The sequence below is a fragment of the Thunnus maccoyii genome, chromosome 5 (genome assembly GCF_910596095.1).
Source record: "Thunnus maccoyii chromosome 5, fThuMac1.1, whole genome shotgun sequence".
Classification (NCBI taxonomy): domain Eukaryota; kingdom Metazoa; phylum Chordata; class Actinopteri; order Scombriformes; family Scombridae; genus Thunnus; species Thunnus maccoyii.
In genome coordinates, this window is record NC_056537.1 from 8,168,719 (window position 1) to 8,193,209 (window position 24,491).

A 24,491-nucleotide genomic window follows, 5' to 3' on the forward strand; every position below is an offset into this window, starting at 1 on the left:
AGGAAAAGACCTCATAATGATAAAAGTTGCACAATAGTTGTTAATCGTTTCACCTTTGGATGCAGGTGTTGTTAAGATGGCACCTTGCCCATAAAGAGCTCATCCCCATCATTTTAATTTTACAGTTCAACAAATTGAGATTTTGTGTGTTTTTGTGGTGGATTTGCACATTCTGGTCATTTATTTCTGGTAGAAATGTTTGATTTGAAGAAAGAATGGAGCATCTCCTTTGCAGGTTGCGGTTTTATGGGGATTTATTATGTTGGTGCCACCAGTTGTATCCTTGAACGGTTCCCAGGCTTCATACGAGACGCTTCTAAGATCTATGGAGCCTCTGCAGGTGCTCTGATGGCTTCTGTTCTTTCTGTAGGAATCCCACTAGGTGAGCTGTTGGTCCCTACAAGACCAAACTTCACTCAGAAATGCGTCATTTTAACTTTGCATCGGACATCAGTAAATATTCCAGGTAGATGGAACGAAATTAAGGAGAATAATTAAATCATTACGTTTTAATCTTTAATTCGGCATAGGTGTTATTAACCAAGCAGTGTTGTAGTTTGATAAACAACTATGTCACTGCTTTTACCCACATTACCCTCAGAAGTAGCCTATATTTTATGGACAGCTTTTTTAAATTTTATTTTGTGCATTCAAAAACACAGAAGTAACAGACTTGTTCAGTGTTCACTTCACATGACTGTCCAGCAAAGGTTTTGTCAGGTGAACTTCAGAAACTCCCAGATAGTGAAAATGAACACAGATCTCAATAAACAGAACTTTTTTTTTTTAGTTTTTTTTTAAGTGTGGCAAAATAATAGACGGCACAAGATGCAAACAAATCATGATACAGTTCAAATCATAGGAGATAATGTCACGTAAGGCCTTAGTTGACAGAATCACTTCTGTTTTTAAAAATTAGTCAATCATAAACGGAGCATCAGCTTTTCTATTTTTAAAGTGCTTCTGCAGTGTTTTTTTTGCATTAGACCTTTCTCAGCTGTGTGAGCTCCTAAACATGGAAACATGTCTGCAGTCAAATCAATTCTTAATGTAGTTTTAGATTTTAATTATAAAATTCCTCTGTGCAGAGAAATGCTGTGCTGATTTGATGTTTATGGCTAAAGAGGCCAGAAAGCACAAACTTGGACCCCTGCATCCAGCTTACAACCTGCTGCAGATAGTAAAGGACTCTCTGCAGAGGGGCCTACCAGAAGACGCACACGTTCGTGCCTCTGGGAAGCTCTGCGTGTCCCTGACCAGAGTCTCTGATGGGAAGAACGTACTGGTGTCGGAGTTCGACAGCAGGGAGGAGCTCGTTCAGGTGTGTCGTACAGTCTGGGGAGTTGAGTCGACCCTCCTGTTTAGAATGAACTCCTCTGGGTTCAACAGACACTTCACTGCCTTGATTACTGACATTATAAGTAGCCAAAAGGTAGAGGTAGATGGGACCAATATCGATACAGGCGTCATTGTTTTTAGATTTGGTCAAGTAAGTGAAATGCAGACCACAGTGGAGGGTTTCATACTTGAGGAAACTGATGAGAAAGATGTTGAATACGAGTCAGGGTGGAGGCTGTAATTTTAAGAATTTCTTGTGAAATTGAGTAACCAAACAGAACTTGCAGTGATTGTGTTTTTCTGCTAGGGGCTGATGGTGAGGAGTGTTGCAACTGCACTTTTGATGACCTCTCTCAAAACAAAGCTCAAACTGTTATTTTCCTATTAATTCTTTTAAAGAAAATGATCATCTTTGGAGGAAACTTGACTCCATCCCTGTTTGTCCTTCAATTAACCAGCATGCAGCAATAATCTGCCTTTTCCAGGCCCTTGTATGCAGCTGCTTCGTCCCTTTCTACTGTGGTGTTATTCCACCCACCTACCGCGGAGTGGTGAGTGAACCAACAAGCCCTTATTCATAAGCAAGGACATGTTGTTTCCAATTTAGCCAGAAAATTTATGGTTGCAGCTCAGTATGTGTAGCATCTAAACTGAGGTCAAGAGGCAAACAATGGACGCAACCAACCTGTGCTTGTATAAATGAAACAAAATGATGTTAAGTGTGTTTTTGAACAGTTCTTGCTTGTTGCACATCCAGATTTGTCGTTGATGTTTCTTACCACAGCTTCTCTGTGCTGTTGCCGCTAGTCTCGGCTTAGTAAACACATCCTACCACTTGCCCAAAATGTCCAAACTTCATTCAAAAGAGAAATTCAGGCAAATGAGGAGGGTATTTAGCATGTATGCACAAAGTAACAGTCAAACACAGACTGATATAGTATCATATATCCAGTTTATTTGTTGTCATTCACATAATGTACCTTTTGAAATGTTATTTTTCTTATGACCAGGTAAACAGAGAGGACAACATTTTGTAATACAATAAAAAACAAACAAATACTGGTTTACATTAAGTGTTTCCTTGTGTGTCGACTCTCAGACTGCATTTTTATTGAAGGGTGTTTCTATCATTTTGTTACGGTGGTCCCTAAGGACAAATAACATACAAGAGTAAAAGTACAAACATTAAAAAAAACAAAAGCGACTAGCTTTATAGTATTTTGCTTGTTGTATGTGTTCTCCCTTTTTGGTATTTTTAGCATTTCTTGATTTACATATATAAAGAAGGAATATTTCAAACACCTTTATAATACTGTATAATGCAATACAATTCAATATGAGGCCACAAAATACAGCCTTCAAAATTACTGGTGACTAGAATTAGTTTTTAATTAATTAGATTTATAAATGTAGTGTCTCATTTATACAGGGCTGTGGGATTACATAATTATGTATTGATCACATGCTTTAAACTTATCCGTCTCTCAAGATTAACCTGTCAGTTTGATTTAGTCATTGCATGATTCATAAATAACTACATCATTATGAAATCTGTGTACAGTATGTTGGACAGTATTCATTCATTCAAATGTCAGAACATGTGGTTATTAAATAATAGCCCTTAATCCATTTAAAGTCATTGATCGACACCTTTCCTCTCCACTCAGCATTACGTGGACGGTGCTGTCAGTGACAACTTGCCTCGCTGTCACCTGAAGAACACGATCACCTTCTCCGCGTATGCCGGTGAGAGCGACGTCTGCCCCCGAGGGAGCACGCTCAACTTCCACGAGGTGCGCTTCAACAACGTCAGCATCCAGGTCAACACGGAGAACATGTACAGAGTCGCCAGCACCTTCTTCCCCCCGGAGCCTGAGGTGAGACGCAGAGCCAGAGTCCAGGTTTTAGGAGCTTCTGCAGCAGTTAGAAACATTTTATTAGCCCCAAACTGGCTGGTTGGTTGACAGGTTAATCAAAATGAAAAAAAACTTTCATATTATCGCCAAACAATTTCTAAAGCATTATGGTTTCTTCATTTTTTAATGTATTTATCCTCACTTTAAGCAGCCGTTGTATTCCATTCATGTTAGCTGGTTTTCATTCTTTTTAGCATGAAACATGGATGGTTAAAAGAGGAAGAGGTATAATTATACCTACACATCACATATGTGCAGTTTAAGGTCTGAAATGTTGTCTATTTGAATACGTTTTGTGGGTTTTAGTCAATGTGCAGGTGGAATTAATTATTTACTGGTAATGATATTGATGAAAAGTGGATCATAAGGACGTCTAACTGTGTCATGCAACATTTTTTAAACTATGTGGAATATCTCCAGCATAAAAAATGCATGAGGAAGGGATGATTTTGAGCTCTATAGAGAGTTTTCAACACTAATCACTATCCACCCGTCCAGGCCACCTATGTTTCTGTTTTCATCCTCTTCCTAAAGGAGGAGCTGTGTTTGTTGTCAAAGTCCTGCCTGAACTGAAGCTGAACTCAAGTATTTACAAGTTTCTTTCTATGTCTCCATTTTGCCATCTGCTGGTCAGAGATTTATCATTGCAACCTTAGGATATGATCATACTTTTTCAAGTCTGTTTTAAACCAGCAGTCAGGTATGAACAGTGAAACGGGTTTTGCTCGCTGTAATCATTTCTAATGTTCATACTGACCATTAGAAGACCCCCATGCAAATGCACTTATGATGTAATCTGTTCTGGGACAAAATCCACAATCCTCATTTTGAGCAAAAATGTATTTAAAAGTTTATCTGAAGATAATTTGAGGCTTCAGCAGTCTGTATAACATTAACAGTCTTTTTGAGCTCTGTTTGTGTCTCAACAGACAGTGTTTTCCTGTTCAGCTGCAGTGGAAGTATAGTAACAAAAAAAGTGAATTTGGCATTAAAAAGACAGTAATTTTGTAATATATTGACTTCGAATAATCTGGACGGCTGAAGCTTCATATTTGCTTCAAATAAACTTTTAAATACATTTTTGCATGGAAGGAGGACTGTGGATCACTTACATTGAAAGTGCATTATGAAGAGATCGCTTTAATAGTCAGTATGAACAGGATGAATGATAATAGCAAGAAAAACATGTGTCCATGTTTTTTTGGCCACCTGACTATTGTTTAGGACAGACTTGAAAAATTGTGCATGTTTGGATTTTTCAGGCAATGGCTGAAATCTGCCAGAATGGATACGTGGATGCTCTCCGCTTCCTGCAAGAGAACAGTAAGGCTATCTTACGATGATGATATGATGACATCTAGTCATGTAGTAGAGGCCACAGTAGCTAATAGATTAAAAAACATTCCGGAGAATAGGACAGTAAAACATAGCCAAATATCACCAGTAATCCAGTGTTCCTTATTGCAGAAATCCTCTTGACTTTAAATGCCCATCACAGATCTAATCAGCAGTGAGTGTCCTCTGAGAAGTTTGGAGACGGACATTCCCAAACCTGTTTGTTGTGAGCTGGCAAAGGAGCCGGCTGAAGCTGAAGAGTCCAACGAGGACACACAACAGAGAGGAATGAAAGCACCTCGGGATGAGCACTGGTGGCTGGATCCACAGCTCATAGACAGGCTCCCAGTTAACTTAAAAAAAGGTAAAGACAGTCACTGAAGGGCAGGTTGATCTGGTAGGTTGGTGCTTTTCTTTCTGGAATATAAACTCATACAAAACTACAAACATATCAAAACACTGTAAATCTTCAAAATAATAATAATAGTAAATGCTAGAGAGATAAATATAATTTAATCTATTTTGTGCAGGTCCCTCAGAACTACCATTTTGCACAAATATTCAACTGTCGTACATGAAATACATCATAGAGGAGGCAGAGACGCCAATTTCTCCTCCACATCAGCCTCCATATACCATAATGCACTGCAGCCACAGCTTGCAGATCTGTTGTTTACATTGTAACACAACACCATGTTCAGTGGTATTTCACTAACAGAAGGCAGCTGTATTGTTCTCTCCCCAACCATAAAAACAAACATTTTGTATCACCCTCTACACCTACATACATCAGGAAAATCCTCTTTTATCTGGGACAAAACGGTAAAGAACGGACTGCAGATCAAACCAAAGTAACATTAATAAGGCACTGAGCCAGAATAGTAAATTTAATGCAGTAAAACTATAATGTTAAGCTTTCACTGTGTGTGTGTCTGTATCTGTGTCAGCGTTGTGTGAAGCCTGTAGAGAGACGCGTACTGCTGGTGGTCTGTTGTCTCAGGTCACTGAGCTCCTGCCAGACAAAGTGACGTCATACCTGCGGATCCCCTGTACTCTGCCGGTGGAGTCGGCCTGCTCTCTGGCCCAGAGGTAAGAGCCTCACGGTGCTACATGTATAGCATGTATTCAACTCTATTCATGTTTTGGGGATGGTAATAGTATTACTTTTTATTTCTGGGGTGGTCTGCTGTAGCATCCAGGGAGTTAAGTTGTCCTTGGACATAAACTTTTTGAAACGCTTCCCTCCGGCAATCTCACGCCACAAGAATAGTTTCTTCCCATCTGCAGCCGGCCTCATCAACAAGGCCCAGGACCCCCACTGACATGGACTCTATCCCCCCACCACCATGGACATTAAACGTTATATTAACACAAGACTCCATAATCTCATATCTGCACACCTGTGATCTTTGATCTAACATTGGGCGTTATATTATCTCATTTTCTTCTATTTAATACTGTAGCAACTCTTGTCACTTAAAATATATTTTACATATATTTTTTTTATTGTAAATTCTTTTATTTTTTATATTATTTAGGATTACTTATTTTTGTGTATATTTTTGAATGTTATGCACCAGAACACCAAGGCAAATTCCTTATAGGTGCAAACCTAATTGGCAATAAATCTGATTCTGATTCTGAAGAAATTCTTCAGGTTTGCAGTTATCAAGCTAAACACCTTTGACCTGTTTGCAAATATTGTATCTACTCTACTACATGTGTCTGATAGTTTTACTTACTTTGTATATAAAGATTTTACATAAAACGTGAAATAAGATGCTGTTTATCTTCATATCATCTTTTTGTCATCTTTTTATCTGTTTCTCCTTTTTTTTTTCTTTCTTCGTTTTAACAGTGGCTATTATTTATAATGGGTATGATTATATCTGTTCAAGTGTCTTAGTAATCCATGACAGTGAGACAACATGAACACCAGGACCCTGAAACTGAAGCAGCTAAATTAAATTCAGCCATTATTAATTTTATTATTTACACCTTTACTTCTCTTATCGGGACACCTCAAATACATTTTTGATACAGGACTTGTGCATTATTAGTGGAACTGCAGCTTTTATTTAAATGAAGGATCTGAGTGCTTCCACCACAGTTAATATGTATTAATTTGACACTCCACGACTTTGATTATTTCTCCCAGACTAGTAGACTGGATTCCTGACGTGCCCAGGGATATGAGCTGGTTCTACGGCGTGGCTGGAGACATCTATAAAAAAGCTTGGAAGGTCAAGGTGGAGGACTGTGAAAGGTGTGCAGAGTTATGACTCTTTCCCCTTTTTTTTATTGTAGCTCTTCACACATGCAGACTTGGTTGCACCGGTGAAGTACAATGCATCTAAAACTCTCAGCTGTACTTATCCACCGTGTCTTTTTACAGTGAGGTGGCTCTGCGCCGATCTACAAGCATGCCATTAGGCCTGAACCTGTGGAATAATAGAAAAGAAGATGTAAATGCTCTCCCACTGACACCAGAGACCACTCCCACCTCCAGCCTTACCTTTACCTGGAACACAAACACTGAGTCGGACCACGTGTCCCTGACTCCACCCCCTACACCCACCTTCTGCCCTGAGTTTGGTGAAGCCACCGTGGAGTCACCAAAAAGCGCAGGTAGAAGTTGGGGTTTGGGTCTGGGCAGAGCTGTGGGGTGGATCCGACATAGTGCATCTGAGCAAGGTTCAAACATCGAGAAGTCTGAAGACTCTATGTCCTTTTCTGAATTCAAGTAAATATATTTAATGTGGCACTGAAAGAGAAGAATGTGGAAAAAAAGTTGAATAAATGAATGTAAAAATGCATCTGTGCTTTGTGGCGTCACTATCAAAGAAAACATCAGCAGGTTCCTAAATGAAATAAATCAAATCGGATACAAAAAGCAACTGTACTTAATGAAATGTGATTCATTTTGAGGTCAGTTTACACCTAAGTCCTGCTCCTTTATGAAAAACTGAAACATGTTCCTGAGGTTATAAAGTGTCGATATTTAAAGCTGCACTAACCAAATAAATTATTATTAACGACATATTAAATTACTCTGCGTAATGTGAGAGGGTGACGCTCATGGTGACAAACCCACAGAGGATTATCACCGACTCTGCTGTTCCCCTCAATGCTACAGAGCGTTTTAGCATCTTTCAGCATGTTGTTTTGGTTCAAGCTCATTTCCAGCAGCAGCAGGCAGCTGTTTCCTGCAAAAAAAAACAAAAAAACAATGATAAACTCCCTGTACACTACCTACTCAGCACCAAATGGCAGACAGGCACAATTAGCAACTAGCTGGTGAACGTGTGTAAATGGGCGACTGTTTGCTAACACATTCGCCATATCAGCTTAATATGGTGACAATATGTCAATGTTAGCTTGTTCTGCTGCTTCAAATCGGCCCAAAAAATCAATTAATGCAGCTATAAAGATAAACAAGTATCTACTACTGTGCTGTAGTTTTGTCATTTTAACAAATAAACACAAAAAATGTATTAGCTTTCAACAGCTACAACTCCTGTGAGGCTTCAGTAGTGAACCAATGGCTAAGACGTGGGTTTGTTGTTGCTGAATGCTAACCTGGTGATAATAAAATTGTCATTTTATCTTGGCGGTAATGTCAAGATGTTAAAATTTTACAATTGAGTACAGTTGTAGGTTCACATTTAGAAAGTGAGATCTTGGCTTAAAATGGCACCAGGTTGTAAATACATTTATACATTTAAGTTATTGATTTTTAGCAATATATTTATGATCTACTATTATGAATTTATCTGTTATATGTTGTCCTCCATAATCGCCATACAAAAAAAGCAGCAGGATAAAAAAAAATAGTAATAATTCAATGAATTATAAGTCAATGGGAAAACTGGGCAGGTTATATCCTGTGAAAACTCTAAATAAATCTGTTTAAATATAGTTTTTCAAACTTTTAAATATTTTTTCACTTTTTACCTTCATATGATGATGTACATTAAATCATTAGCTGGTAGATATAAGTGTAAAAATCCTTCTGAGTGACTTTGTTGTCCCTCTTTTCTCCCTCCCATACTTACTGTTGGTTAAGTAGGTTATGAAAACTATATCACATGTCATGCCGCTGGCCTAATTGCAGTCAGTGAGTGAGTGAAGCAACTGCAGCCTGTTTTCTGTTTTGTAATATGTAGTGTTTGAGCCTAATAAGTTGTGTAACACCATACCATAGCCAAGTGACGCACTGCCCCTTTTACCTCTGAATGTAGTTGGAGATAAGACAACTGTTAACCAAACGCAGTAGCTAAACTCTGAGAGATGATTTTAGGGATGCAGTTTTGAGTGTCCATCAACCTTAATGGTCGATGGAAACATCAGAGAAGATGTTTAACTGGGATGAGGAGTGGAACATCTCTTTCGCAGGCTGTGGATTCAGGAGTATTTACTACCTGGGAGCTTTGAGCTGTATCCTCGAGCGGGTCCCGCAGCTGGTTCAGGGAGCTTCCAAAATCTGTGGAGCTTCATCTGGTTGTCTCGTGGCTGCAGCTTTGACTGTTGGGTTTCCAATCGGTGAGTCATCATTTTAGAGTTTTCCCAGCTCTAAATCTTCATGATCTATAATCTTAATTGGGTATTTATATGAGGATCTTGTGGGTAAAAACCTGAAAAATGTCTCATGATGGTCACCTAATGCATGAAGGTTACCACTTTATGTAATGAAATCTGGTGTTTTGCTCTCATATATATCCAAAATAAACAAAACCTGACCTTAACTTGCCAAGTAAACATTAGCGATGTGGCAGCATCTAGTTAATGGATAATGATTATATTATGATGGTAACACATAAAGGTTGTGTTTTTCTGAATCAAACTTTATAATAATAAAATAAAAATAAAATTCAACATCTCTCATGTTTGTTTAGTTCAGTAAAAGTTTTTATCTTCTCCTTGTAGTAACTATAAGTTCCTCCTGTTCATAAAGGTCGTGGGTATGTTATCTTGTTGTGAGCGCTACTGATTGATGCTTGAGGTAAACAATGTACTTGGCAGGTTCACTGACACACACACAGAGTTCATGTTAATGGGAGCAAATTCCAGAGGTCATGTGGGGTCTAAAGCCAAAGGATCCGACTGAGGAAAAACACCTGTTTTCTCTCAATCACTCACTCACAAACTCACAAACAAACACACGATAATGTCACATAAAAGTAAAATTACATCTCAGTAATTTAATTTGTATGATGTTTGTCCAGGTATTTTAATAATGCAACAACAACCTTAAATCCTGAGTAGAAATGATTAAAATGAGGCACAACAATAAAGCAACAACAAGAAAAGAAGAGTGAGATAAGAAAACAATCACAAAAACAATACTTCATAGAGGTATTGATTTCCTACATTACCCAGAATGCCTTTTGTAGCAGTCAGGAGTATAAATCTCTCTTTTTTTATACATCAAAGAGCCATAAAACTTAAAAGGACAAACATAATAGCTGCAAGAAATTGATAATAACAAAAGAGAATTTGTATATTAAAGGTTATCTATCTTTTATGTTAATTAATTCTCTGATTCACCTATTTAATTATTAATTAAATGCTGAATTTGCTGCATTTTCCTCCTCAGAACAACTCTGTGTTGATGTTTTGACTGTGGCGAAAGAGGCCAGAAAAAACACTCTGGGAGTTTTCCATCCGACCTTCAGTCTGCTGAGGACAGTACGGGACTCCCTGCTGGAGAAGCTTCCACATGACGCCCACCTTCGGGCCTCTGGAAAGCTCTGTGTGTCCCTCACCAGACTTACAGATGGGAAGAACGTGTTGGTGTCCGAGTTTGACAGCAGAGAGGAGCTCATTCAGGTAGAACTGAGCACTGAGAATAGACTCTGTAATGGTTTGCAGACTGGTCTAATTGCACAGCTTCATAGATCTTGATAGTAATTAAACAAATGCCAGAAGTTGAGGTTCAGATTCTGATCAATAGTAGATGTTTGTATCTTTAGATCCTGCATTTTCTCACTGTTTTCTACCTCTGCAGGTTTTGATGTGCAGCTGCTTTTTCCCTGTTTACTGTGGTTTCATGCCACCTTCATATCGTGGAGTGGTGAGTAGATGTTCTTAATCACATTCACTCTTCTTTACTGTTCCTGTTCCTATGTTCTCCCTCATTCCCTCCTGCAGTTTACTGTGCACCTTACTTTTAAGCTCCATGTGTTGATTTTTTTGAGTTATTATAACATCATCCAAATTATTCAGATGGCATAGGCTTTGTGATCATGAAAAATACTCTTTACAGAAGTGTGTTTTTGTATATTACAACTGAGAGTTGCCAAAGTCAGAGATGAATTCTAATAGGCCTTTTTTTTTAGAGCTGCCATTCAGCATCCATTTCAAAAAGCACAAAGGTAGAGATTAATCATAGAAGAAGCAGAGATGTCCACCAACAAGAGCCTCAATAGACCAGAATGCATTGCAGCCAGTAGACATGATATTCTAAGTCAGGGGTATGACAGAGACCTTTTCTTTTTCTGTGCTATTTTCATCTCCACCGACATTTTAAACTCACAGCTGAATGCAACAAGTTTATGCTCCTTGTAAAGGGGACTCTGGGTCATGAGAGAAATAATAATAATAAAAACTTTATTTACACAGCACATTTCATACAGAAAAACAATGTAATTCACAAAACATGAGAAAAAAAAACCCCAAAAAAGACAAATGCAAGAAGTAGGAACATTAAAACATCAGAACAGAAAGGAATAAAAAAGAAAGAAATCAAAGAGAGAAATCAATAACAAAAGTAGAATACACAAGTAGAAGAAAAGGTGAGCAGCCCAAAAACATAAATGACAAATCACAGAATATTTCTAAATGCAGTGAACATATATATCATTTGAAAGACAGTACATACATGCATTCAGTGGGGTATTTTGTTCAGTTTTTGTTTGTTTTTTTAAGTATTTTTGGGCATTTCCCCCCATTATTAGATAATGGGCAGTATAGAGCTGACAGAGACAGAGGAGGCTCTAACAGAGGCTCAGATTCAAACTGGGGACATAATGATCACCTGGTCAGGGTCTTAAACCCCTAGACCATCAGGATGCCCCACTGCTTCAGGTTTAAGCATTTATCTTCAGGGATTCTTCACATTTTTAATCCTTTTTTAAATTCCTGACCAGTCTATGAGTCCTGGATCTGTGGCATCAACATTCATCCAGCTCTCTTTCTTCTCAGCACTACATGGACGGAGCGCTGAGCAACAACATGCCGTTGTTAGAGCAGAGAAACACCATCACTATGGCCCCGTTCTCAGGCGAGAGTGACATCTGCCCCAGAGAGGGTACGTTCAACTTCGTCGAGGTGCACTACGGCAACGTCAGCATCCAGGTCAACACCGGCAACGTGCACCGGGTCTATACGTCCTTCCTCCCACCCAGGATTGAGGTGAGTAGAGCCTAAACGTGGTTTTTAATTGAGAGCTTTCAGCAGCAGACAAATGAATCTTGTGTTAGATGTTCTTTTTACTGTAAAATCAAACAAACATTCATGATTTCCACTTTTTTTATTTGACAGAAACTGGCTGAAATCTGCAACAATGGCTACGTGGATGCTCTCCGTTTCCTGGGAGACAGAGGTGAGCTCCTCCACCTTCATCCACCTCACCACTTGAGTCTTTAGTTCACACATGTAATAACAACCAAAACATGTTATTAGTCAACTGTCTGTTATAGATCTGCTTGGAACACAGTGTCTTCCTCCCAGTTTGGTGGCGGTGACGGACACAGTGAAGCCTGCTTGTTGCGGGCTGATGAAGGAGTCGACTCAAGCGCAAGAATCCAGAAAGACGACGTTGAACGGACTGAACTCTCCTCAGGAAGAGCATCGCTGGCTGGACGTGAAAGTCATAGAGAACCTGCCAGTGAGCCTCAAGAAAGGTAAGGACAGCTGGTTAGAGCCTGTTCTGTAATCAGCAGGTCAGAGGTTTGATCCCTGCAACAGCCAATAAGATCAAATTTTAGGTTTTTGTTGGTTCAAATTCAAGCAAAAATATGGGAGTAGATTTGTGTCATGATAATTGAACAAATTCTCCCATGAATTAAACAAAAAAAGATTAGAAAAGAGAAAAGTGAAAGAAAAGTGGAGCATATTGTAATAAAATGTTGCACTCTTGTGTAGTTTTATTGTAAATTTAGCCTTTGAGGTCATTTTTTTGGTGTCATATTATTTGTATTCACTATCAATTTAATTTAATTTGTTTGATTCTGGGGGAGATTTTGTTCAATTATTATAAAATAAATCTAATTCCACTTAATCTTAACAACCACCTGCTCCAGTGAAGCAGCTCAGTGGATCATCACTGGAAAACATGCATGTTTTTAATGTCTTTAAATGGATAATTAAAGTTTAGAATAAATAGTAAATTGATATAACGGTGCACACACCTGCACACAATATAACAAAAAAAAAGGCAAACCCTTACAAAATCAGTTTCTATACAATACCAGTATGACACAGGCATTAACAGTTGTGTGTATGTGTGTGTATGTGTGTGTGTGTGTGTGTGTAAGTGCTGTGTGAGGCGTGCAGGGACAGTCATACTGGTGGCGGTCGGTGGTCTCATCTCACTGAGTTCCTTCTGGTCAAAGTGGTTTTGTATCTGCTGGCCCTCCTCACTCTGCCCATTCAGCTGACCTTCTTACTCACAAAAAGGTAAACCCAAGATGGCCGACAAAAACACTTAGCATCACTTAAATGTTGTTTTTTTTTTACACTTATGATAATATTGGTTGTTTATCGTGACAGCATGATACTATCAGGCTGCACAGTGATCTGCAGGCTGTCGACGCTGACCGCAGATCTCTGCAGACAGACGTGGAGCAGTGGAGGCGAGGACACCAGCAGGTGTGAGCACAATGCAAATACAATTTTCTTTTCTTTGACACTTTACTTAATTAATAAATTAAATATCAATTCAAGAGTTCCATTTAAAAAAGAGAGAAATCCAGCCTCAGGAGATTCAAAAGAAGGTTTTCTGAAGTTGAGCAGTTGCCTCTCTTTGGCAGGGAAAAAGTGATGTCGTCTCCCACATTATTATGGCCGACAGAAGTTAAACTACACAATATTGTTGTCATTGTTTTATTGAAATTGCTTTTAAAATGTAGATTTTTAGCAGCTGTAATTATGTGACTGTCCTCTTAATATTGAGATGATGTGCTATGAAGATGATTTAACTTTACTAAAAATAGAAATATTGTAAAGGTGACTGTCGGTTATTCTTTATGTGCACAACTTTACTACTGCAGTGCACCTGCCGCTGTTAAACTAATAAGTCTTATAAAGAGATCATGTCATTACAGAACCATCAGTGTTCTTCTTGGTGCTTATTCCTCTCTATGTTTCTTATTTTCGTGTCCTCCAGTGTGTCTGCAGGACAGAACTGCAGCAGCTTCTCCTCTGGTTCAGACCTCAGAAACAACAACAAAAACATTCAATCTTTGACCTCAACGCTCACTCCGAATTCCCAAAACCTTCGTTTGGATGACCTCCTCTCGCTCACCTCGACCTGTTCAAGTCCATCCAACCTCCTCGCCACCAACACGTCAACATCTGGCAAACTGACTTTAAACCACAGAAGTAAACAAACACATCATCAACCGTAAACCGAGCAGCCAAGACTGTGCAGAATTTCAGTATTGTTTTATGAATGTTATGTATTTTTGGCCCAATCAATCAGGGATGTGTAGTAAAATTCATATTTATTAGTTATATTATAACAGATCTCACTTGTGCTTAAGAAGGATTTTTTTAAAATTTAGATTTGTTTGAATATGGACCATAATCTTCAAAACCAACTGAAATGATGACAAAAGCGTATGCCAGTTAGTTACCTGCTAACTGAAACAATTTCACTGCCAATATCTTTTTTTTTCTTTTTTTCAAAATAATTTCACCTAGAAAAAGGCCCATAACTTAGCTCTGCTGTAATTTTACAAGTTTATCATTTTGTTGTTACAGAAATATGTTTGAAGGTACAAAATGTTTAAGATTTAATAGATTTTTTTTTTTACTTTATCTTACATATGAGCATGTTAACTGTCTGTTGGGTGTTATGTGCTGCAGGGCTGCAACACGCATCCACACGTTACGCTGCTGAAAAGTTCAAGGCGTTTAAATCTTTACTTGTAGAGCAATTCTGCATTTTGACCTTTGACCTCCTTGAGGGGGCACCCGCAGCAGAAAGATTACTGAATAACATTTAAAAGCAAGTTGATTTCAGGAATTTCTTAAAGCCCAACTGGCACTCCAAGATGGTTTATCATACTTGATTTTCCCCAAAAAGGTCGTTTTTCAGCTGAATCCAGTAAAACATACTGGATATTTGAAACTAACTGTTAATTACAGCTTTGACTCAAAAGAGTCTATTTTAAGAGGTGTAAAAGTTTGGTCATGAGATAATGTGTGAATATTATAATCTGATCATCTACCTCCGCTCAGGCGTCTCGTGGACAAAGTTACACATCATGTTACTCACATCCTGCGTCAGAACCTCTGTTGCATGTCGGCTCTTCTCTTTCGCTTCAGGCTCCACATTCAGCTGCTTTATTTTACTCTTTTCCTTGTATTATATATATTCTCTAAAACTATAATCAGTTATCATGATTACTATAAGTTAACCCACAATGCTGCGTAACACTAAAATGACTGAGAGGTAATGCAATGATATAGAAAAAGCATCATCAGGAGCTTTTAATGGACAAACGTTTCATAAAATTCCTTGTGAATGGCATTTTCATAAACATAGAAAACATAATTCTAAAATTCCTAAAGCAAAAAAAAAAAAAAAAAAAAAAAAAAGATTAAAATAAAACCCATTTGAGTTTTGTAACTTGATATTGAAAGGCATGTCAGAGGTTCCTCTAACATCCATCATGAGTCTGGTTTCATTGAGCGATCACTTTGCGTCGTGATCACGTCATAGCACCATGAATGTAACGCGTTAATGCTCGCTAAGTCCTCACATTGAGGATCACGTAGGCTCAGACTGAGCAATCAAGCTTTTAAAAATGACCATCTGGAGTTTTATCTACTGTCAGAGAAGTAGATACGAATGTTTACACTTACTGCATCTGTGCAGTACAGTATAGTACAGTACAGTACAAAGGCAAAACAAATGTTTAAAATACATGAGTTTCTCCAAGGACAGTATCATTGTCAAGTCCCTGATTTCACATATTTAAAAAGACTGCCGTGAAGATAATCATACATGTATACGAGACCACAAATAAAAATAAAAAGTGCAGAGAGAATATTCTGCAAAATTGCTAAAAAAGTCCATCTATGTGTGTATATTCCACTCAGACACTAATAAAAAGGAGGAAAAAAAAAATCTAAAACCCGACAAAAGAGGTGGAGGACAGAGTCGGCTGAGGTCTGTGCTGGTCCACGCTGATACAGTCATGCAGGCAGGGACGCTGTAGCCTCTCGCTAACGTTTTCCTCATATGCTGCCGTCCTTTGGTCCGCCGCTGATGTCTGGTATCTGATCTGCGAAAGACTGGGTCATCCACTGTCCGTCCGGGAGCTGACCCGCTGCGGTCAGTGATGTGGTCGCGCTCTGTGCTCCTTCTGAAGACGGAGAACAGACAGACTGAAGCCGTGTGCTGAGACTGATGAGACACTATTCATGACTAGAGGGGAGTTTGTAAACGTGTTTACTTTGAGTAACATAAACTGGATATAATAAAATGGTGCAGCAGCAGGAAACCTACAATGTTTGTGATTCTGTGTATCTGACTAGATAGTATAGCCTTTTGGCATTTACTTTGACAATCAACTTATGGTTTCAATAATTTTTCAGTCAAAGATGTCAAACACTTGCTGGTTCCAGCTTCTCAAATAAGAGGATCTGATTATTTTCTTGTTGTATATGATAATAAACTGAATATCTTCTGGTTTTGGACAGTTAGCTGGATAAAACGAGGCATTAGGATCTGTCACCTTGGCCTCTTTTTTTACTTAGTTAGTTGCGGCCCAACTTTACTTGATGGTAAATGTTGTATTCCTAAACCACCATCCTGGGTGGATAATTCAAGGAGTTTCAACTAAATAGTGCATCTGCTTTCAAGCAGAGTTTTACACATTGTAACCAGATAATTCTATGTATTTTCTAAAGGCCCAAACACACTGAGAGCCATAATTGATGCACCCCATTTGATTGATGCTCTTATGGCGCACTGCAAGCATCAGAATAGAAATGCCAACACCACAGAACACAGATTTGTCTTGTTGTTCTTTGTATTAACTGCTGCATTAGTTGGATGCAAGGAATGAATGAAAAAGGAGAAATGCAGAGGAGGAAAATGAAACTAAGAGTGTCTGTCTCCACAGTAAATCATCTGTTGACTTGGGTATTTGGGTATTTACTTCTGCTTTAGAACGTAACTGCCATGAAACAATCAGAAAATAACATTTTATTTTTCTCATTCACCAGCTTTCTCTCTCTCTCTCTTTTTTAGTTGGTCGCTGGGTCCTCATTTGACACTACAAAATTGAAACAAGGTCCGAGTAGGAGCGTCAAGGCAGTTTGACGCACCTTATAATACTTTTGGTGCACATTCGGCCATTTAAAACAATAGGTGTACCTCAAAATGCATGCGTCAGATGCTTTCAGTGCGTTTGGGCTTTAATTCCCACAATGCAGAAAGCAGCTGGTTAAAATTAGAAAACACCACTGCTACAGACAGGAGATTGATATTACCCTTAGTTACCCTCAGCACTGAGTCTGTGTATGCTTACCTGTGTTTTCACCAGATGAAAATGTACAGTGACCGTTGGTCTGGGTCTGAGCCAGGCCCCCCTCAGGTCCTCTCTCTGTATACGCTCCGCCGTAGGCATCTTCATAACCAGGATCGTACTGCTCCTCCTTAATCGCCATCCTCTTGGCATCCTCTGTTGATGTAAAGAAACACAGAAGAGTAAACACATCATGCTCTGACCTGGATCCACAGAACAAACACACAGGCTATAAAGTCAATTATTATACTTTCTATGCCTCTTAGCATTTTAAAAACTGTTCATCTTCCATACAGTATTTTACTGCTTGTAGCTTTAAGCAGCTTGTTTCTTCAGTATGTTACAATGCGGCGTTCTAGTTAAAAAGCTTTTAACTGCTATGGCTCATACTAGTTAAATACAGGCTGGATATTACAAGACTGTGCTCACCTTTGGCCAACTGCAGGTCAAACCTGTAGTCAATCTCCTCGATTTCAGTGCTTCTTTGGATGCCCCGCAGCTGATCTCTGAGCTCCCTCAGTTTGATGTAGAAGTGAACTTTGTCCTGAGCACGAGGGAACTGGGCACAACGAGCACTAGATGAAGGCATCAGATACAGAGCCTGTAGAGGGGAAATAACTGTCAGATCACTTCTTCTAAGCCGGTATTTATGATTGAAAGGTTTATGGGTGAAAAGTTCACTTTTTTTTAGACACCTCTATTTTTTTTTTAGATGTCCTGCCATTTTGAGGATGCACAATTTGTCACTTTTTCAGCATTGATGCTGATTATGACTGGTGTCAAATAGTGATTTAATCCATTACTTAACTGAACTGCGAAGACTTGCATCTTCAGTTTAGGGTCAGTCAAAATAAATGAGACAGAATTCAAATGTTGAAGGACAACAGAGGCTTATATAAGCTTCAGTGTGTCAAAAGTGTGGACAAATAAAGCCACTGATTTCTTATATGCAAGTCATTATATCTGTATTTTTGCCTTTTTTTCCACTGGTAGACAGTCGGGAGGTTGAGAGGAAACAAGGGGGAGAGAGGGATGGAACTGGGAATGTTGTAATCATGAAATCTTAACCAGTAGACCACCTTAACACCTTATGGCATCAGATTTTAGTCTTGAGTAACGTCCATAATACTGATATGCTATTTTAGACTGGTAGGGGTATAATAATTGATACAAGTATCAGTTTATCCTTTGTGATATTTACTGAGCAAAACTCTCAGCATCTGTTTCAGCCATTTCTATGATAATGACGTGTAAACATCCGCAGCAATTTCACACAGGAGAGAATAACATCAGTAGAAATCCTTTGAGAAGTTTTGCATCAGTTCATTGCTCACCACGTCACAGTCTGGGATCTTGTGTGGCTGCAAACCAAAGTCAAGCTTCTGTGGTTTTTTACCAAACAGCTCTCTGCAGAACATTTCGTATATGCCTGGGGGAGGAAAACAGAAAAAAACAGTCACCTTACTTCTCTTTACAAAGTAAGTTTATTGTAACAACTGCTGCTCTGTAGTGCAAGAGTTCTTACATTTTCCATTGAAAACAGCAATAAGAGGTTTGTATTTCTTCAGTTTCTCTGTGAGAATTTTTCCTCCTTCACGTAACTCTTTACTGTTGAGACGAAAAACAGAAACAAAAATTGTTACGATACAGTATTTCAACAAACTTCTAATCTCAAAGCTATCAGGAATTTCATCGTCATCAAATTTCAGTACAACCCAGAATGCCATCACAACAAGCGGCACCACTAATCTGACTTTCATGTACTGTTTTAAGTCTTTACACGTACCTTGAGAGGTCTTTGCTCCCTGGTGTCGCCCTGGCCACCATGTTGGTAAAACCCATTTTGTACTTAACAGGCAGAGTGGTGTCATGCATGTGGTTGAGCTGCTCTTCAGTAAATCCAGACAAAAACAGGCACTTCCCTGAAATTACAAAATACCTGCTCATTCATCAAAAAAAGCTTAATTCCTCACTCTAAAGGTCTAAAACTCAAACTGAGTCTTACAAAGGTAGCGCAGGATTACACACACACTCTTCACACGCTCTTATATACATTTCTAAACACTTTTTGACAATCAAAACTATTTTCAACCTCTGATTATTTTGGAGACCAGCACAGGAACCACATCTTCACTATTACACATCTCAACTTAAATCTTGTCATGTGACTTACAAAAATGATTTCCAGGACCTGGAAACCATCGTCCGATGTAAGCTGCCATCAACCCTGGATTGATACCAATCTGAAAATAAAAAACAGCAGATGTTTTGTCAGTTTACAAACTGAAATCCATTCCTAACAGCACAGTGCTTTTCTCCACTGTTTCACAGCTGAACAAGGAGTCTTACAATGACATAGTCCAGGTTGTAGTCCAGCAGGTCTGGAAGAGTTTTTTTCATGACTTCCTCCTCTGACATTCCCTTGAAGCGGTCCACTTTCCTCTTCACCTTCTTGAAGCTCTCGTCGATCTTCTCCTGCTTGCCGTCTGCCTGAGCCTCAGCGCCCTTCTTGGGCTTAGGACCTGGTTTGGCTTTAGGTGCATTTGGGTCCTTGGGTGGCTTTGGTGCCTTAGGGACTTTTGGTGGTTTGGGTGGTTTGGGTTCCTTGGGTTGAGCTGCTCTGCCTCTCTTTTTGGCTGCGGCTACAAGAAAAGTTTCGATATCAAAAGGAAGAACAGTTTGAACCTCATAATCACACCAGACTTTCACTTCTCTGAACTGCTGTGTTGGCAATTACATTTATATCTTAAGCTGCTGTAATATTACGCAATTTAAAGGGGAAATCCACAGATTTTACACATCTGTTTCTAGGTTTTGGGGAGTATTACTACTAAGCCTTTTTCGTTGCTCCAGAGGGAGCTGTGCAAAATCTGATAATAGACCAAACAATTGATCAAGAAAATTACCTACATATTAATCAATAATGAAAATAATAATTTGTTGCAGCCCTAGAGAAGATGTTTTATCCAAAAGAGATGGTAGTACGTTTTGCCAGGTTGGCAGGTTCCTGCTGGTCCATCATGGGTTCTAGATTAGCCATGTGTGCCATGGCCGTCTCTCCCTTCTGCGTCTCAGGGTAGTGAAACTGATGATTGGGGTTGAAGCCAGAATGTTGAGCCTGGAGAGCCTGAAACTGCTGGGCTGACTGGACCCTGTGGTATAAGGACAATTAAAACAAAAAACAAAAACAAACAAACAAACAAAAAACAGGCAGAAGTATTAATACAACAAGCACAATGGTGGTGGATGTGCTGTGGGGCTGAAGCAGAGTAAGACCAGTGTTTAATGCAACCTAACTGTTAACCTAACCGCTTAAGTGTTAAACAATGATGATAGATCATTGATTAGATGAATAAATGAACACAACTGATGCACTTTTTTCCAACAATTAGGAATCATTTCATCCTACTCAAATATAGGTTCACTGTTTTTCTACCAAGACCTAATTAAAATGTTTATTCATCATTTATATTCACACATAAAACTAATTCAGTGATAGTTTCACTTTTTAAAAACTACTATTCTGCATCAGTTTCTCAGTGGGTGTTAATACACACACACACACACACACACACATATATTACATATAATACAAAATTACATCAGAATTATTGCTATTTTCAAAACCCAAATACCTGTTACACAGGTAAAGAAAAAGATCACAATTGTTTTACTTCCCTGCAACCATGTAAAACCAGGCAGTTATGCAAAATAAGTCAACACCACCTGACAATAAACCATGGCTTCTGACCTCCCTGTACTCCAAAAAATTGGTTTATCATTGTTTTTGGAAAAAATAAATTATAAGAAATAACATTATAACACAGTCTGGGTTAAAAATAAATAACTTAGTTAATTCTAAACACTCAGTTGCCAGTTTATTTGGTCCACACGGCGTTTTACAGAGGTGTTGACTTCAGTTTTTGGTCATTTAATAAAAATCAGAAGCATCTCTTGCCGGGCTGTTGTACAATCAGCCTGCATTTTAGCTAGGTGGGCCTAATAAAGTGCTAATAAAGCTTGTAACTTGTTTTCACACCACATGGGAAACCAACACTTTTAGTCCAAAGTCAACACTGGTTAGTGAATCAAAGAGATTGTTGTACACATCATATTAAAGAACAGGTTCACAAGTCTGTCTTGACACAACAGTCAGGAGCCCAAATGAACATTGAAATTGTTTTTTATTGCCATAATAATCATTCCTCCTGTTCATACTGACCATCAGAAGATCCCTTCATAATGCACTTACAATGCAAGTGATGGGGGGCCAAAATCCACGAGACTCCTTCTGTGCAAAAATGTATTTAAAAGTTTATTTATAGCTAATATGAAGCTTCAATAATCCAAATTAGACAAATCAAGCAGATATGATACAGTGATACAACGTTACAGTCTTCTTAGTGCCAAAGTCCCTGTTTTTGTTACTATACTTCCACCACAGCTCAACAGGGAAACACTGTCAGACTTGATATGACTAACTCAGACTGCTGAAGCCTCATATAAGCTTCACGTCAACTTTTAAATGCATTTCTGCACAAAAATGGATTTTGGCTCCCTTCACTTACATTGAAAGCACATTTAAAGAGGGTCTTTTAATGTTTACAGTGAGGAAAAGCTCTTTTAGTGTTCATATGGGCACCTGACTTATTTTAGGACAGACTTGAAAAATTGTGAACTTGTCCTTTAATGGGGTAAAAGAAAAATCATCAACATTCCACCAACAAGATGTTTTCCTTTGTTCTCCCAGTTTAAAATCACAGCAAAATGCCGTCAAGCTATAACAAAACAAACAATACACACATCATCATTTATGGTGCACAACCCAAACTTATTAAAACAATGGTGAAACAAAAGTAAACAGGGCAGTGGGCGCACATGCTTTCATTTCATTTTCATCACACTCTGCCATTCATTGGTTTGCTGATACAGGCTAATCTGGCTCCTGTACGGCCACATTGTGGTGAGGAGGGGGACTCACCACTGATGAAGATACTCCGGGGACACAACAGGCAGTGATCCATTCAGCTTTTCTTCCATCTTTTGGGTGGTTTGACTTTATTGAATAAATGCGATATGTATGTTGAGGGAACACAGCTATGTGATGTAACATATTGTACATATTAAGAGGCTGGCAGTGTATGAAACTGAATGCATGTGCCAGGGGATTACAGACAAACTGTGGAGTTATCAACAAAAGATAAACCATAACAAACAATATAAACAAAGGATAACACCAAATCCTGCAGCTACACATCTCCACCTGCTCAAATGTTGCCCCCTTCCTCAATGGCTAAGCTAACTAACAAGCTAACCCCGAATGAAAACCAGTTAGCCATTTTATAAACATTTTAACATGTAAAAGTACGACTTTATAGCCATTTCGTTTCAATTATAGATGTTTTGTATTCCTGGATGACAATATGAATGTACAGCTATTTAATAACAGTGCCACAAGTACAGCTAATATTAGCCCACGGCTAGCCGATCAGCTAACTTAGCATGGATGAATGGTTTCGCGTACACTGAGATTCGTCGCAAAGAAAATGTGTTAAATTTGCCAGTATTTATAAACCTAAACGTACCTGTCGTGGGTATGGTTTGAAATGTAATTCTCCGTGCAGAAAACTGTTATTTTTCCATCTATCCCGCTCTTCTTGTTAAAACATTAGAGATTCAACAGAGGCAACAAAGACATGACAGCAGTCCCTCCGATCAACTTTGACACCGGGAGATGCCAAGTCTAAGACGTAGGGGTGTAAACAAGATAAATATCTTAAATTATAACAAAGAATAACCTAAATGAAGAATATATATTTTAAACTATTGCACATTATAAGGTATTATTCAGTAAATATGTTTAAGTGTAGTGGTTGTAACGTAAACTGCACAACAAACACAAAGAGACAAAACGGTACTCACCTATTTTAGCATTGGTATGAGCCGCTCGACTTTTAAACTCCATGAGGTTGTTTTCTATTGGCTGTCAGTCTTTAATATAGGAAGTGTGTGTTGCAGCTTTAGTGCAGTTTTTAATTACTTTGGATAACAAAGATCACACCTGCTATTTTTCCCTATTGATTTACTTTATTTTTCCACTCCTCCTCCTCCTCCTCCTCCTCTCATGGCCCTTAAAGTATAGTTGCAGTGTATTTCAACACCTGATTTGACCTAATTTAAAAATGTTTTGCATCAGTTATAGCTCCACTGATATGGGATTAAATTTGTGTCATAATAATTGAGGAAAATCTCCCAAGAATCCAACAAAAAATAAAATAAATTGAAAGTGAATAAAAATAAATTGAGAGCAAAAAAAAAAAAGCTCAAAGGCAGAACTTACAATAAAACCACACAAGAGTGCGACATTTGATTACAATATTCTCCATTTTTCTGTCACTGATTGGAATTTCTCTTTTGCTGTCACTTTTTTCACTTTCACTGCTTAATTTTTCAGTTTCAGCTCGGACACAAAGCTCATATGTGGTGTTACAGGTCTGAGTCCTGAGTTATTCACTATCAATTCAATTTCATTTTGTTCAATTATGACACAAATTTAATCCTATACAGATAGCTTTGGTCACAAAGCGCCCCATTGCAGCATCTGACCCAGTTTAAAGATTCCAGTGGGGCAAGTTTGTTGACCTGAATGTCTTCTTTTATAGCTACACCCATGTAAGAAACACGAGTTTGTGCAAAATAAGTCAATACAAACTAATAAGACATCATGGTTTCATGACCCTTTATCAGCAGAAAATATGTAGACATCTGAATATATTACAAGATTCTCATGGAAAACTTAGATTTCTATTTTTTTTAAAGGCCTACATGATCTCCACATTGAACTGTATTTAAAGATCCGCAGCAGATCTTTTTGAAGATCTATAAAAAATACTCTACTTTGAATTACTTGTCAACTTGTTCCACAAAAAAGTTGAAGTGTCTCATTAAAATCCTTAGAATGATACCTACTCCTCCTTCTCCATCATTTAAAAAAACCAAAACAAAGCAGACTTTAAGAATATGCAAATACTTTTCATCTCCTGGACACAGAAGACACTTCACTATGAAGTCCATTCTCAGTGTTTGTGCACTGGAGGCCTCAGGTTTCCACATCGTACTTGGGTAAGTTGAAGACTGCACC

General features: G+C 38.5%; 3 protein-coding genes across 4 annotated transcripts; 2 read left to right on the top strand and 1 right to left on the bottom strand.

Moving 5' to 3' along the window:
* Positions 1-61: 61 nt before the first annotated feature.
* Positions 62-7,403, top strand: LOC121897960 (1-acylglycerol-3-phosphate O-acyltransferase Pnpla3-like). Its single transcript, XM_042412780.1, has 9 exons — positions 62-382; positions 1,089-1,321; positions 1,824-1,889; positions 3,006-3,215; positions 4,517-4,577; positions 4,753-4,953; positions 5,537-5,678; positions 6,748-6,855; positions 6,985-7,403. Exons 1-9 carry the CDS (start codon positions 196-198, stop codon positions 7,334-7,336), a joined length of 1,560 nt encoding a protein of 519 aa, XP_042268714.1. The 5' UTR covers positions 62-195; the 3' UTR covers positions 7,337-7,403.
* A 1,480-nt stretch (positions 7,404-8,883) lies between these two features.
* On the top strand, positions 8,884-14,581 carry LOC121897753 (patatin-like phospholipase domain-containing protein 2). The gene is made up of 9 exons (XM_042412466.1): positions 8,884-9,131; positions 10,186-10,418; positions 10,597-10,662; positions 11,793-12,002; positions 12,132-12,192; positions 12,290-12,493; positions 13,127-13,268; positions 13,362-13,460; positions 13,978-14,581. The coding sequence occupies exons 1-9, from the start codon at positions 8,927-8,929 to the stop codon at positions 14,216-14,218; spliced, it is 1,461 nt and encodes a 486-aa protein (XP_042268400.1). The 5' UTR covers positions 8,884-8,926; the 3' UTR covers positions 14,219-14,581.
* Positions 14,582-15,210: 629 nt separating this feature from the next.
* On the bottom strand, positions 15,211-23,075 carry tdg.1 (thymine DNA glycosylase, tandem duplicate 1). 2 transcript variants are annotated; one of them, XM_042413012.1, is made up of 11 exons: positions 22,936-23,075; positions 22,332-22,406; positions 20,336-20,502; positions 19,700-19,992; positions 19,524-19,593; positions 19,137-19,272; positions 18,876-18,958; positions 18,685-18,779; positions 17,780-17,951; positions 17,354-17,506; positions 15,211-16,183 (listed from the first exon to the last, which is right to left on the bottom strand). In XM_042413012.1, exons 2-11 carry the CDS (start codon positions 22,388-22,390, stop codon positions 16,056-16,058), a joined length of 1,356 nt encoding a protein of 451 aa, XP_042268946.1. In that variant the 5' UTR covers positions 22,391-22,406; positions 22,936-23,075; the 3' UTR covers positions 15,211-16,055. The 2 variants fall into 2 exon arrangements, with proteins under 2 accessions (XP_042268946.1, XP_042268948.1); XM_042413014.1 differs by lacking the exon at positions 22,332-22,406 and having other exon boundaries at positions 15,213-16,183.
* Between the last annotated feature and the right edge of the window lie 1,416 nt (positions 23,076-24,491).